This window comes from Ascidiella aspersa, chromosome 5, assembly GCF_963924565.1.
Source record: "Ascidiella aspersa chromosome 5, kaAscAspe10.2, whole genome shotgun sequence".
Taxonomy (NCBI): domain Eukaryota; kingdom Metazoa; phylum Chordata; class Ascidiacea; order Phlebobranchia; family Ascidiidae; genus Ascidiella; species Ascidiella aspersa.
The window spans coordinates 2,423,527-2,435,954 of NC_139451.1; the positions used below are offsets into that span (position 1 = coordinate 2,423,527).

At 32.1% G+C, this 12,428-nt stretch overlaps 3 protein-coding genes across 3 annotated transcripts; 1 reads left to right on the forward strand and 2 right to left on the reverse strand.

The window, feature by feature from the left end:
• Positions 1-786: 786 nt before the first annotated feature.
• LOC146141473 (ATP synthase subunit C lysine N-methyltransferase-like) lies at positions 787-3,863 on the reverse strand. The gene is made up of 3 exons (XM_083390425.1): positions 3,756-3,863; positions 1,987-2,099; positions 787-1,029 (listed from the first exon to the last, which is right to left on the reverse strand). The coding sequence occupies exons 1-3, from the start codon at positions 3,850-3,852 to the stop codon at positions 904-906; spliced, it is 336 nt and encodes a 111-aa protein (XP_083246551.1). The 5' UTR covers positions 3,853-3,863; the 3' UTR covers positions 787-903.
• Positions 3,864-6,623: 2,760 nt separating this feature from the next.
• On the forward strand, positions 6,624-8,801 carry LOC146141474 (uncharacterized). The gene is made up of 3 exons (XM_083390313.1): positions 6,624-6,787; positions 7,299-7,409; positions 7,975-8,801. Exons 2-3 carry the CDS (start codon positions 7,362-7,364, stop codon positions 8,239-8,241), a joined length of 315 nt encoding a protein of 104 aa, XP_083246439.1. The 5' UTR covers positions 6,624-6,787; positions 7,299-7,361; the 3' UTR covers positions 8,242-8,801.
• Positions 8,802-10,167: 1,366 nt separating this feature from the next.
• LOC146141475 (microfibril-associated glycoprotein 4-like) lies at positions 10,168-11,972 on the reverse strand. Its single transcript, XM_083390138.1, has 6 exons — positions 11,630-11,972; positions 11,382-11,527; positions 11,084-11,180; positions 10,875-10,971; positions 10,751-10,815; positions 10,168-10,418 (listed from the first exon to the last, which is right to left on the reverse strand). The coding sequence occupies exons 1-6, from the start codon at positions 11,970-11,972 to the stop codon at positions 10,168-10,170; spliced, it is 999 nt and encodes a 332-aa protein (XP_083246264.1).
• Between the last annotated feature and the right edge of the window lie 456 nt (positions 11,973-12,428).

Genomic DNA, 12,428 nt, shown 5'->3' on the forward strand with positions numbered 1-12,428 from the left:
ATTGCGTTTTCTATGCTTCTCTGTTGCAAGCACGTCACTAATCAATTAACCGATTAAGGTAAAAAATCATTTATGTTGAACGTAGCAACACATTACACGTTTTGCAATAACGTGAAAAGCATGGTGCCGCCATTAACACCTTGTATTACATGCCATTTAAAAGCGCAACTTAAAAAATTACTGTATCTTAACTGTATCTATACATTTTAAAGACAAATCAAAAGTGTTAGAAGACTTAAAAAAAAAGTTTGAGTCCCCCTGTGCTAGCTTGTTATCATACATGGATAAAAATAGTTCGAACGGTGAATGACTTTTATCGGTTATCTATAAGTTAGAAAAATTATAATTAAATAGGGCCGTTATACCTTCGGTGATATAAAAAACATGCAATGGCACTTACAGAAACTTTGTGCTAAAAAAATGAACAAAAGAATAAAAGAGAAAATTTCGCAAAGCGCGAAATTTTTTTGCAGTTTTAATTAAAGTTGATGATTTTTGCCCAAAATATCGGTTAGTGTTAACGAAATAAAATACCAAGCATAGGACATCCCTAATTTTGAAATTTATTATCAATTAAACAATGTTTCACACACATGTGTTTACCAACTGAGATCTAGCCCTTCTGAAGCTGATTTTTGACCAACGATTACAGCTTACCTATCATTAGTACACCGAAAGCCATCACAAACTCACCGAATCTATCGAGTATAGATCATTATCATTGATTCGGTGAGTCTGCGATGGCTTTCGGTGTACTATGTATTGCAGTAAAACAATAGTTTGCAATTTGATTCCTCGTAAAATAAACATAAAAAACGTAAAAAAATTAAAGTCTATACAACTGAACCAATGTTTAATATCTGCTACACTGTTAGTCGGTCGAATATTTGAAATTAATTTTTTTTAGTTGATTAGTGAAACTTGGTCGACCCCCTTTCCATGTGTGGACTGGATGGGAATGTTAGGAAACGGGAATCGACAAGCAACGATCTTCGATCCAACTTTTAACTTCTTCTCCAAATCAGGCATCTAAAAAATATTTTCGTTCGGTATTCAATGATTGAGACTAAGTAGATATTAGAAGCAACACTTCGTTAAACAGTAAGCAAACTAAGTACGTGGTTAGGGAATCCAGGTAGAACTGCAAAAATTTTCATAGCCGAATTTTCAATAAGTGTCCCACTCAGACGTTCATAGTGTCACTTTGAATAAATTTTGCTGATTTTTCTATTTAAAGTATAGTCTTTAACAGGCATGAACCGGCCACGATTAGAACTTTTAGAACAAAAAGTAAAATCAAAACTGCTCAAGATTGAGGTATATTCAGCCAATTATTTATTGCTAAGCAGAAAATATATTTTTCCTTGAAAATAAAATTTCATCAAATAAATATAAAGAGGGTTAATGAGTTAAAAATCTAAAAAAACATGTAGTTCTGGATTACAATTAAAAATCTGTCATTCTATGAAAAATATCTATATTTTCTAAAGCCACTTACTAAAATAAGGTTGATAAAATTTAACAGTTAGTAAAATAATAAATGATGTCACGATTAAGATAATAATAGTTTATTTATTACAAATGCCACAAAACAAAATTTGCTTCAATCAATTTTTTGTGTTTAACAATTTGGATAAACACATGTCAAAAAGGGTAATGAGTTCAAAATCTAAATATTAGTCTTGTTATAGCCTTAGTCATTTTTAGTTAATGACATACACATTTATAAATATAAATTTTTATTTTTAGGATATATATTTATAGCAGGTTTAGTAGCAATTGATATTTTATTAAACAGAAAATCACACATGAACAACTAAATGATCTTTAAGCAAATATAGATGTTATGTAATTTTATTATTGATACTTACACAAACAATTTTAACCAAATTTTCTATTCTTTTAAGAATAAAAGTAGCAAAAAAGAAGATTGACGATAGGATTCAAACCATCTATTTATAAAAGTTATTTTATTTTATTACTTACCATTTGATTGACACCAAAAATAACAACATTGTCAAACACGGAATAATCTGTTTTCCACAAATCTCCTCTTATGAATCTTGCATTGGATGAAACACCATTTTCCATGATTTGCACTGAAACAAGTTTTGTAATAAACATCAAGGAATTTAGAATATTTGATTCAAATGATAATAATTAATAGATAAATTTGACAGACATTATTTAATTGCATTTTTTTCACTGATTACCATTTAATAAAATTGATGCCTAATTTTAACTTAAAAGTAAGATAAATATTGCTGCCAACCAAACTTGACATATGTTTACAAGTAAATATGGACATTTTACTTGTAAATTGGTACTGCTATTTTCATTCCATAGGATTGACTTTTCTTTCAAAACTATTTTACAGTGATGGCCAGTATAATGTACAGTCTTCTTAAAATCAATTCTGGTCAATTTGAGGTAAAAAAACATCAAAAAGTTTAGATGTGTCTAGATAAAAATAGAATTTCATGCTTCCTGGATATTGTACTAGGGAGATATTTATGCTTACAAGTGAATGGCTGTTATCAAGTTATTCTAAAAATGTATATGGCTGTAATCGCCCTAATTTTTTTGTGTGATTAAAATATGGTTGAGAAAAGCTATATCCTATTTCCATTATTTCCAGGCTATTTCCACAGCACACAACAAAAATTAAGCAAATTAGGTGGCCATGTATCAAACCTAAACATTTGCACTACCGTCCACGACTTTAGAATTAAATCGGTTTGTAATTTTGCAGATCTGTGTACAATAGTGCAAAATTTTTGGTTCAATACACAGGCAAGCCACGAAATTAGCCTCTTCTTAAATAGTATCTTAGTTCACCTTCTGTAATGCTGGTGCAAACAAACAGGATTGCCTGCCTAAACATTTGCCCACTGGTATAGAATTTTACAACTTTAAGAAAATTAATGCACATTATTTAGGGTAAGGTGCGAGTTAGCATTTTGCTTCAGTTGGGTCAAATATTTTATATTTATTCTCCCATTCCAATTGCGACTGCTGGCCAAATTAAGTATCTGATCTGTGACAGTTCCTATCAAAATTTAGTATTTTTTAGTATTAAATACAGAGTGGGCCAACAGTAGACTTACAGTATAGAAAGCCGGGTTTGGGTCTAAAAGTGAATTTATTGGCTCTTCTCATACACCTTGTTCTTTACAACACCCCCCCAAAAGAAATCCATTAGTGTCAGGTCAGGTGAGCGTGGTGGCCATTCAATGCCACCTCTTCTTCCAAGCGAATGCTGTGGAATAACTGTAAGCCTACTTTTGTATACCAATTCAGCTGTGCACACAAATTTATTTAGAAAAATATCAGATGTGCACAGAGCGCAGACACTGCTGGAAAGTATGGCAGATCTCGCGGGTGCACAGTCGAAAAAATCTGGGTGACCGGGTACAAGGAACCTCAAAAAAGTACACCCTTTATGATTTTCCAAAGCACTCTGCATTGCATACATTGCACTGTAAACGTATTCCGCACAAGCGTTTTACATATTTGGGGGGCAGTTCAGATTTTTTCGGGGTGCACTTTTAAAAGGTGGAAAAATTCTCGCGAGTGCACTTGCCATACTTTCCACAGTGGAGCACAGATACAGAGTGGACTGCAGACACTAAATATAGGCAAGAAGTGCCTGGGTAAAGACTTTTATCAGTTAAATCTGTCGAACAAATACGCAAACATCTTATATAATATATATCTTTTAAATATTGGCTTTAACTTTAAAGTTGGTCAATTACCCTCCTTAATGCTGGCGCAATAAACGCAGCAGTGACAGCGAACAAGCCTCCAGTTGTAGCAGCTACAACTCCAAACGTGGATTTTTTCTTGGTGCATCTTTCTCGCCATTTGGTTATTGATTTTGCATTAAAACACAGCAAAATTTCACCGTATTTGTTGTTTAAAAAAAGGGCGCTCTTTCACTTATGTACGTGAAAAGTTATGCAAAAAACAAAACAAAATAATACCGCATACCACAACGCATATTGTTTGGGTTAGCGTTTGGGTGAGGGTGGGTCAAGCAATATTATGTTTATTATTCATAATAACTTGACCCACCCTCAACCAAACGATAACCCGCACCCTAACCCAAACAACATGCGTTGTGGTATGCGGCATTTGAAGAAAGTTTTTTTATTATTAATTTTCATGTACATAAGTGAAAGAGCGCCAAAAAAAGTCGCACATAGTGTCTTTCTACTTGGTACAACTACATAACGGTGAAATTACACAAAGATGAAACAAACTTAGTTTATTATTACCATCATTATCGCAATTAATAAGTACAAGGCAATTTTTAAAAGCTAAGAACAACCTAACATAAAACTGTTTTTGTATTAAATGGTGCGTTGAAATATTTATATTCTCGTATCTATAAAACCTCGTGTCTTTGTCATTAAATAGGTTATTTTCCCAGTAGGTAAACCCCCTATCAGTTTCTTAAAGGTTTCTAACTTTTAAATAAATAATAAATTTTTCATTTTGTAAAAAAAAACTTGTTTCAATGAATAAACTAGTGTTGTCATTTTTCACTGTTGTAATGACTTAAGTGAATGACTTGACATGACTGAACATTAGTCAATGTTTTCAATTGACTTTATTCAAGTATTTTTTCATAAACAAGGTAATAATATAGTATTCTATTAATTTCTCTGTAATACAACTTGATTACGTTTATAAATATGCTTTACTATCTTTTAATAACGGAGTCAACATTCATAATTCATGACAAATAAAAAACTTAAACATATTTTTAAATGTGTTACAAACGTCTTTAATGTATTTTTTTGGTATTATTACGGATAATAGCAATTTTTATTGAAATAAAACTACACTTACGTAAAAACCAGACGATAATATAAGTATTCTACTTTTGTCACCGCGAGCTGGAACTTTATCTTGTTATAACCCCTTCTTTGTTTGATTTAGTTACTTTTCAGAATTAAACACAAAATAGAATAGTTACAAAGTTTGTTATTTCAATTTAAACTGCACATATGCAAGTTTAATGCCTTATCAATTTGCTTTGCAACATTTTCAATGAATTATAAGTTATAATTCATAACACCACATACCGCAAAATTAAAAAATAAAATAAGTTTTCTATTGCTCTCAGTGTGTCCAGAAATTTTATTATTAGTTATTCTCTATTACAGAGATTAATTTTTAAATGAAATAACAAATAGAATACTTTTTAATAATATATATCTTTTAGACTTTTTTTTAAGGAATATCGTAAAAAGAGACGTTTTTAAAAAAAATATTTATTCTTTTAAATAAAACAAGACGCTTCTTGTTAACATTGAACGACATAGTATTATCTAAAAAAAATGCATTGTGTTAACTTATTTTCATCTATTTTATTGTCTTAAAAGTATGAGACAAAAACAATTTGTTCCTTTTCGCCTTGTTTTGTCATATGCTTTCGACAAAGGTAAATCCTCTTTCATTGATGAATATTTTTGTTCTTCATTGTTTGTACATAAAAGTTTTTAAACTTCCCCAAAACACCAGATAAATCCGTTGTTTGGACTCCTCAAAACTAAGGGTATAAAGGTTTTAAAAGGTGGTTCTAAACGGTCGGCAAGTGAAAATTTCACTTTATTTTAAGGGGATGCTACCCGGACCAAAAATTGCGATATTGCGCGTATGCAATTATGGGCGCTCTTTCACTATTGTACGTAAAAATTAATAAAAAAAAAACTTTCTTCAAATGCCGCATACCACAACGCATATTGTTTGGGTTAGGGTGCGGGTTAGCGTTTGGTTGAGGGTGGGTCAAGTTATTATTAATAATAAACATAATATTACTTGACCCACCCTCACCCAAACGCTAACCCGCACCCTAACCCAAACAATATGCGTTGTGGTATGCGGTATTATTTTGTTTTGTTTTTTGCATAACTTTTCACGTACATAAGTGAAAGAGCGCCCAATTATGAATATAAATATCGGTTATCGTCGATTTAAACCCTTATCCCCCATATCAGTGGCATCATGTGTGGCACCGCCGGAAAGGTGAGATCAAAGCCTAATCTAATTTGTTGGTTAAACGGTTGGCAAATGTTTTTATATTTTAATTTTCGGCGAATATTAATATTCAATTTTAATATTTTTTTTATTTTTTTTTTGGATATTCATAAAATACAGACCTGTATTAGTGTGGTTGTAAAATATTTTTTTTCTAAATGCCGAATAAATATATTATTTTGCCATTGAAATTGTAGGCTGAAATAGTGCGAGATTTTGTAGGCTGTCTAGCTTTTGGTTCTATATTGTTTGGAAGATTTTCTAGTAAATGGTACGAATGTTTATCAAAACTGTGTTCACTGGAATGCTAAAGTTGTTGAAAATTGGGAAGAACGAGCGATGATTATTGGGCACGAAATGTCCCATGCCATTCTTTGACGCGTTCAGGCAAAATTATTAATAAAGTTTATTTTTTAAATAAAGTTGCAGAAACCAGATAAAATGGCCTTCGCTTATGGAGATAATTCGAAACTTTGAAAAAAGGCTTATGTGACACTCATTCAATTGGATTGCTGTATATCCACCTAATTTTAGTTATATAAATGTATGTAGTAAAATCATAGCTGAACTTGGAACTCTTTTAAGGAAGGACTAAGACTCCGGTTGTTTTAACTGACTCCGTAGCCCTGGTTCCAAACTCTATGACTAAAATTCTATCCAAATGCACGTAATTGTTTTCAACTTATGGTTAAAGAAAGAGTTCAAACAAAGCAACATTTGCCAGTGAAGTTATAAATTGTTTGTAAGTAAGAAACTTCAGTCTTTTTGAAAACCAGAACAACTTTGAATTTTTTTGCTGTGTTTGGCGAGCTCCTAATGATTCCAATACTCTTGTTTATTTATTTTGTTTACGACTTTAATAGACAATCTTTTTACACTTGGCACATAGTGAATTCATGTTGTCCAGTTACCAGCTATTAACACAAATCTAATGTTCTGGTAAATATAGAATAAACCTTTATAGTCACATGCAATACACTGATTTTACATTTTAAAAGGTAAAGACAGTTGATATTAAAACATTGTTTAAAAATGTGACATTAGTAAAGTTTCAATTCAAAAAATTTCATTTGTAAATATTTTCATACTTTCAAACCATTTATATAAAAGTCTAGTTTACTTTTTACAATTTCAAAATTTTAAAAAATTTTGTTTTTTAGTTGTATAACCCTATTTCTAGTATAAACAACTTTATAATGCTCTTTTCTATTTGTGCTTAAATATTAAAGCTTTAACTTTGTTTATGGATTTAGGTGGCATTTACTTCACATGAAAAGGCAAATTTGAAGGTCACAGTGTTGACCTTGACCTAGGTAATGAAAGTGAAGGTTCAGGAGACGAAGACATCAAAACAAGTACTGGAGGTACAATGTAAGGGTCACATACAAAAATTTAGTGTTATAGTTAAACATGGAATGTTTGTTAAATATGCATACAAGTTTGAATGATGGGATTATAAACATTTGTATTGGAGGTATACTTTAAGTCTTATGTGCTGAATTGTAATGTTAAAAGAAGTGGAAATACATAACAAAAAATGGCAATTTCTAAAAGTTGTCAATATTAAAAGGCAAACAAAATGTTTGGGATTTTTTTTTATATTGTTATATATGTTTGTGCCAGGGCTGGCCGAGTCAAAGTAAAATAGCATTGCTTCCAACTCTAGCTCCGGAGCCAAACACTTAACCAATGGACTGCAGCAGTTAATTGTTTCAAAGTTGCATCAGCACATGCTATTTAAGTTACATTTGCCACACTAAAGCTGTTTGTTAGTTTTTATTTGAGCAATTAAATGAAAAATTCACAGCTTCAGCTCTACAAAAACAATAAAAATGGCTCGAACTCAGACTCCCCAGCCCTGGTTTGTACCATGGATTAAGAAAATGTTTTTAGTAGTGTAGTACTATCCAATATATCTTACTTTTTCAGTGTTGTTGCGATTCCAGACCTAATCCAGTTTGTCAAATTCCGACCAAATCTATAGTTTCATGGTTGGAACAAAACAGTGAATTGCTCACAAACGAACAGACGTCAGTCATCAAGAAAACAAAGCTGACCAAGAAATACTCGTCCACGTTTGATTCTCCGACCTGCTACTATACTTCACAGCTGATGAGTTTGTCATCTGATGGCAGGTTTTGGATTTCAGAAAATGGGTCAAATGAAATAGTGTTTTACAGTGTTGTTAATACTTAAGGATAATTCTTTCACGACTTGCATACTATTATGTGTGCTGTATTCGTTGGTCAGTATGGCTTCTGAATGCCTAGGTGTCAGTTGTACAGTGTACAATGTACACACATGTTTTCAATGTTTCAGTTTTGCTTACTAAATTTAATATTGTCAACATAATATATTTTTAAGAAACAGCTTTTAAATATTTACTGGTTTATTCTATTCTGTTGCATGTGCTCTATTGGGTTTTATAAAATCCTTTTTATAGAAACCGTTGTTTTATAGATCTTGTCAAAATAACTATATCTGTAGTAAGCGACCGTTTTGATTCTTTTAAAGAAGGCTGCACACATTTGTTAATTTAGTTATTTGTGAATATTTATCAACAGGTGGCATTTATGCTGTTTGACCTTCACACCCTTGCAACGACCTTCAAAACGAAAATGCAAGCTCTCTGGACTTTTTGCTGATGTTAACAACTCAAAAAACTGGACAAGCAAGCTGCTATCATCGCCTTGCATTTTTTCACAAAGCACTATTTGTTTAATATAAATGTTAACTTTATATTTGTCCTAATCATGTTTGAAACACAGTACTCAACTGTTTGATATTTAAATGCAGTTTGTTGAAGATTGTTTTTGTAGCCTATTGTGGAATACAAGGTATTTTTTTTATAAATATGGCTTATTTTTATGTAAGCTAGATAAGGACATGTAATAGTTAAATAAATGCAAAAATTATGAATTTCCATTGCATCTTTTAGTTTTAACATATTGAAGTAATATATTAAAAAAAAATAGATGTATATATTTACAAGCAAGGTCTTTTAATTAATCAGCAGAAGTATTGCAAGAGATTCGCATTATGCTCAAAATAATTGCATGTATTGCTTACTTAATATCAGTTATCAGGTGCAATATGCAATAGTTTAGACGGCGTCCTGGACTAAATAAACTTATGTTAAAATGGACAAACGCTTAGTAAATATAAATATGAAAGGACTTAACCTTTGGTCGCATTCTTTTTCCTTCCGTCACTCCCGGAACGCCAAACAAACCTTCTAGCCTTCAAGGGCCCACAGGATGTCTTTGTGGAAGTGTTGTGTAGTTGAAAGCTTAACGTTTTTTTCAAGTGGGGCAGTAAATATCTGCTGATTTATTTACTTTCCAAATTACACAAAACTTACACTCAGGGGGCAAACTTTTATGCAAGGCAAAGAAAGCACAAACAGATATCGCTTCAACACTGATAAAACTTTTGGTGTGTCCGATAATAATATTGGAGCCGATATAAAGTTGTAGTATCGGTACTCTATCGGTGCCGATACGATATAATATTAATACGGAAATGTCAGCAATGACTTTTTATCAAATTCACCGATTCTACCTTAAAAGTTAAATGTATAAAAGATAATCGTTATCAACTGGAGCTTTCTTAAATACGAATTATACGTTTTGAGCTATTTTACGAAATCATCACAAAAATGGCAATAGAGCATTCAAAAGTTGCTTTATTATTTAACGAAAATATGCCCAAGTTTTCTCTATTTCCTTGTTGTTGCACCCTTGTCAAAAAATGACTTATTGTAGGCTACTTGGAAATTTGACTTGGTATTTAAATTTATTTCAAATAGTATTATTGTTTTTCTAATTCTAGTTATAACATTAGAACCTTCCTATTTGTGATATTTGGTAGTTCCCAAAACTAATATTCCGACTTCATATTGTTTTTAAAGAAGATAGGCTACAAGTGAATTATCCGCACATTTGTATTAGCGCTTAGCACATAAATTACGCAACAAACTACCATTTCAATGATTAGGAATTAAAAGCAGCACAATCACAGTTGGTGAATGAACAAAATGCATAATCATATAAACACCGAAACTATTTAAACCTGAAATAGCTGTAATAACCGCATGGACAGTTATGGTTTAAGTTAAAGTTACTATTTTCGTCTGATTTTAAATTCGATTGACTTAAGTGAGTAATAATGTCCATGCCATGTTTTCCACACAATCCCATCTGCATATGAAGAATATGATCCAGCCAAATATAATCCATTAGGATTAGATTCGTGGCATTCATTATACCACCAAGCCCCTTTATATTTCTCAGCACAATCATGTTTTTTGTGTTGATCTTGTTCGTGGTCTCTCGTTGAAAACTTCATTCCATTATGAGTTGCCATGCTATCACCTCAGTGGGAAATAGAGGATTAGCGCAACTGCTATATTTAGCGAAACAATCACACGATAGGAGCAAAATAAATCCTAATATTAACAATTTTGTTTTGTAAATTACTTTTTTAAACTAGTGAAATTAATAAAAACATTGAAGGCCCTGTTTGATCAATTTTAAATTATCACCTAGTTATAAAAGCTCTTTACCTAAAGACTGAAATTAAACGGACACAGCATGTTTTTATTTGTGTTTGTTGACAAAAATATGATTCCTTTAACAAGTAGTATGAAAAAAATGCCTATTAATATATTAAAAGCATATTTTTTAATGGTAACCAAAAAGCGAACCTGCATTGCCGCTGTATCCTGACACGTGCATTCTGTAACCACTCCCTCCCTCCACTCTGAATGAACTAAAACACAAATTTATCACTCAAGTGAAAATACCTTAGCAAATGTGGCGTTAATTCACCTGTACTTGGCGTATCTTGATTGACCTTCAAAATCTGACATGTCGACACGAAGTTCGAACTCTCCTTGTGAAAGTAGTTGGTGAAGGTTTTCAAGACCTATTAAAATACATTACTACGGTAATTAAAAAAAACAAGATTGGGCAAGGTTTTGTTTCCACTTATAGTAAATACTCCATTTGACTGATAAAATAGTTTAATTTTAACCCACCAAGCCAATATTCATTATTCTTGTCACCGAAGCCGTTCACATAATCGTTCCAGTATCGGTAAAAATCAACTGAACCATCCGTTCGTTTCTGGAACACCTGGAATTAAAACGTACAGCGGCACGTTTGAGTCACTGAAGATCATTAAGTTTTGATTTTTTTTTTCAGACACAATCCGATGCTGAAACACAAACCTATATTTAAACAAACTAAATTCAAAAAAAAAATTTCAGTGAGCAGTATAGCAAGAAAATTAGTTTTAATTTAGATTTTGTCAGTGTTTATATAATTATTACTTACAATCCATCCACGTTTGTCATCATTGTTGAGATCACAAAAAACTTCAAGAGATTTGCTTCGATTGGAGAAAGGATAAATGGTGTAGACTCCGTCACTTGTTGCTCCGCTTTTCCAAGCATCTTCACAGCTTGTGTTCTTAAATACCTCTAAATTAAAAAAAGTTGTTAAAAAACAGTTGTGCTACACATTAACAAATGAATAGAAAAGTTATCACTATGTTTATTAAACTGACTAATGTTAAACTTTACCGGAGTACATAGCATTCAGTTGAGTTTTTAGGTCAACCATCTCTTGCTGAAGGGCATCATGTTCTGTTTGAAGGTCATCATGTTTAGTTTGAAGGTCATCATGTTCTAGTTGAAGGTCATCTTTTTCTACTTGAAGGTCATCATGTTCTAGTCGAAGGTCATCATGTTTAGTTTGAAGGTCATCATGTTGAGTTTGAAGGTCATCTAAATCTTGTTGAAGTTGTTTAACATCGGGACACGGACAAAAACCTTTAGTGATGTTTTCAGGCAAACTTACACTGAGATTACAAGAAATCTCGCAAACTAAACCAAGAAAAATCAGACATAGAGTGACTTTTAACATTTTTCTAATCGTTGCTACCTTGTGTTAAATGATGCTAGTCGTTCTAAAGAATAAACTGTTAAACTCTTCTAAAACCATTTATGTTTTCGTGGTAAAAATGACAATACTTGGCAGATGTTTTAAGAAGTCACTTGTTTCTCCATCTCTACGCAGTTTTATGATAAAAAGCCACAAACACACAGAGAGGGCAAATTTAAACTATTTTAAAACTTTGAAGTGCTCAGGAAACGCTCTCAATGTCTTGGGAATTCTCACAGATGTCACAAAATGTTTGCATTGTGCCTCAACGTGGGGGTTAGTTAGGCACAAACTTGGTTCAAGCTACTTCTAAACTCGGGAAGGTTCAAGGTTAGTTTCAAATATCCTGGAAATTATCACAAATGTCACAAAAATTCGTACTTAATGCTTATGAGAGGTACATTCTTAGAGAACTTCCTTTGTTAAACCACGCCTAAA

Excerpts from the sequence above, each read along its gene's own strand:
- LOC146141475 (XM_083390138.1), bottom strand. The coding sequence starts at position 11,972 with ATGTTAAAAGTCACTCTATGTCTGATTTTTCTTGGTTTAGTTTGCGAG. Across the intron at positions 10,972-11,083 it reads GAATAATGAATATTGGCTTG|GTCTTGAAAACCTTCACCAA; the intron begins GTGGGTTAAAAT and ends GTATTTTAATAG. Across the intron at positions 10,816-10,874 it reads TCAAGATACGCCAAGTACAG|TTCATTCAGAGTGGAGGGAG; the intron begins GTGAATTAACGC and ends TTTGTGTTTTAG.
- LOC146141474 (XM_083390313.1), top strand. The coding sequence starts at position 7,362 with ATGAAAGTGAAGGTTCAGGAGACGAAGACATCAAAACAAGTACTGGAG. Across the intron at positions 7,410-7,974 it reads CATCAAAACAAGTACTGGAG|TGTTGTTGCGATTCCAGACC; the intron begins GTACAATGTAAG and ends TTACTTTTTCAG.
- LOC146141473 (XM_083390425.1), bottom strand. The coding sequence starts at position 3,852 with ATGCACCAAGAAAAAATCCACGTTTGGAGTTGTAGCTGCTACAACTGG. Across the intron at positions 2,100-3,755 it reads TTGCGCCAGCATTAAGGAGG|TGCAAATCATGGAAAATGGT; the intron begins GTAATTGACCAA and ends AACTTGTTTCAG. Across the intron at positions 1,030-1,986 it reads TTTTTGGTGTCAATCAAATG|ATGCCTGATTTGGAGAAGAA; the intron begins GTAAGTAATAAA and ends AATATTTTTTAG.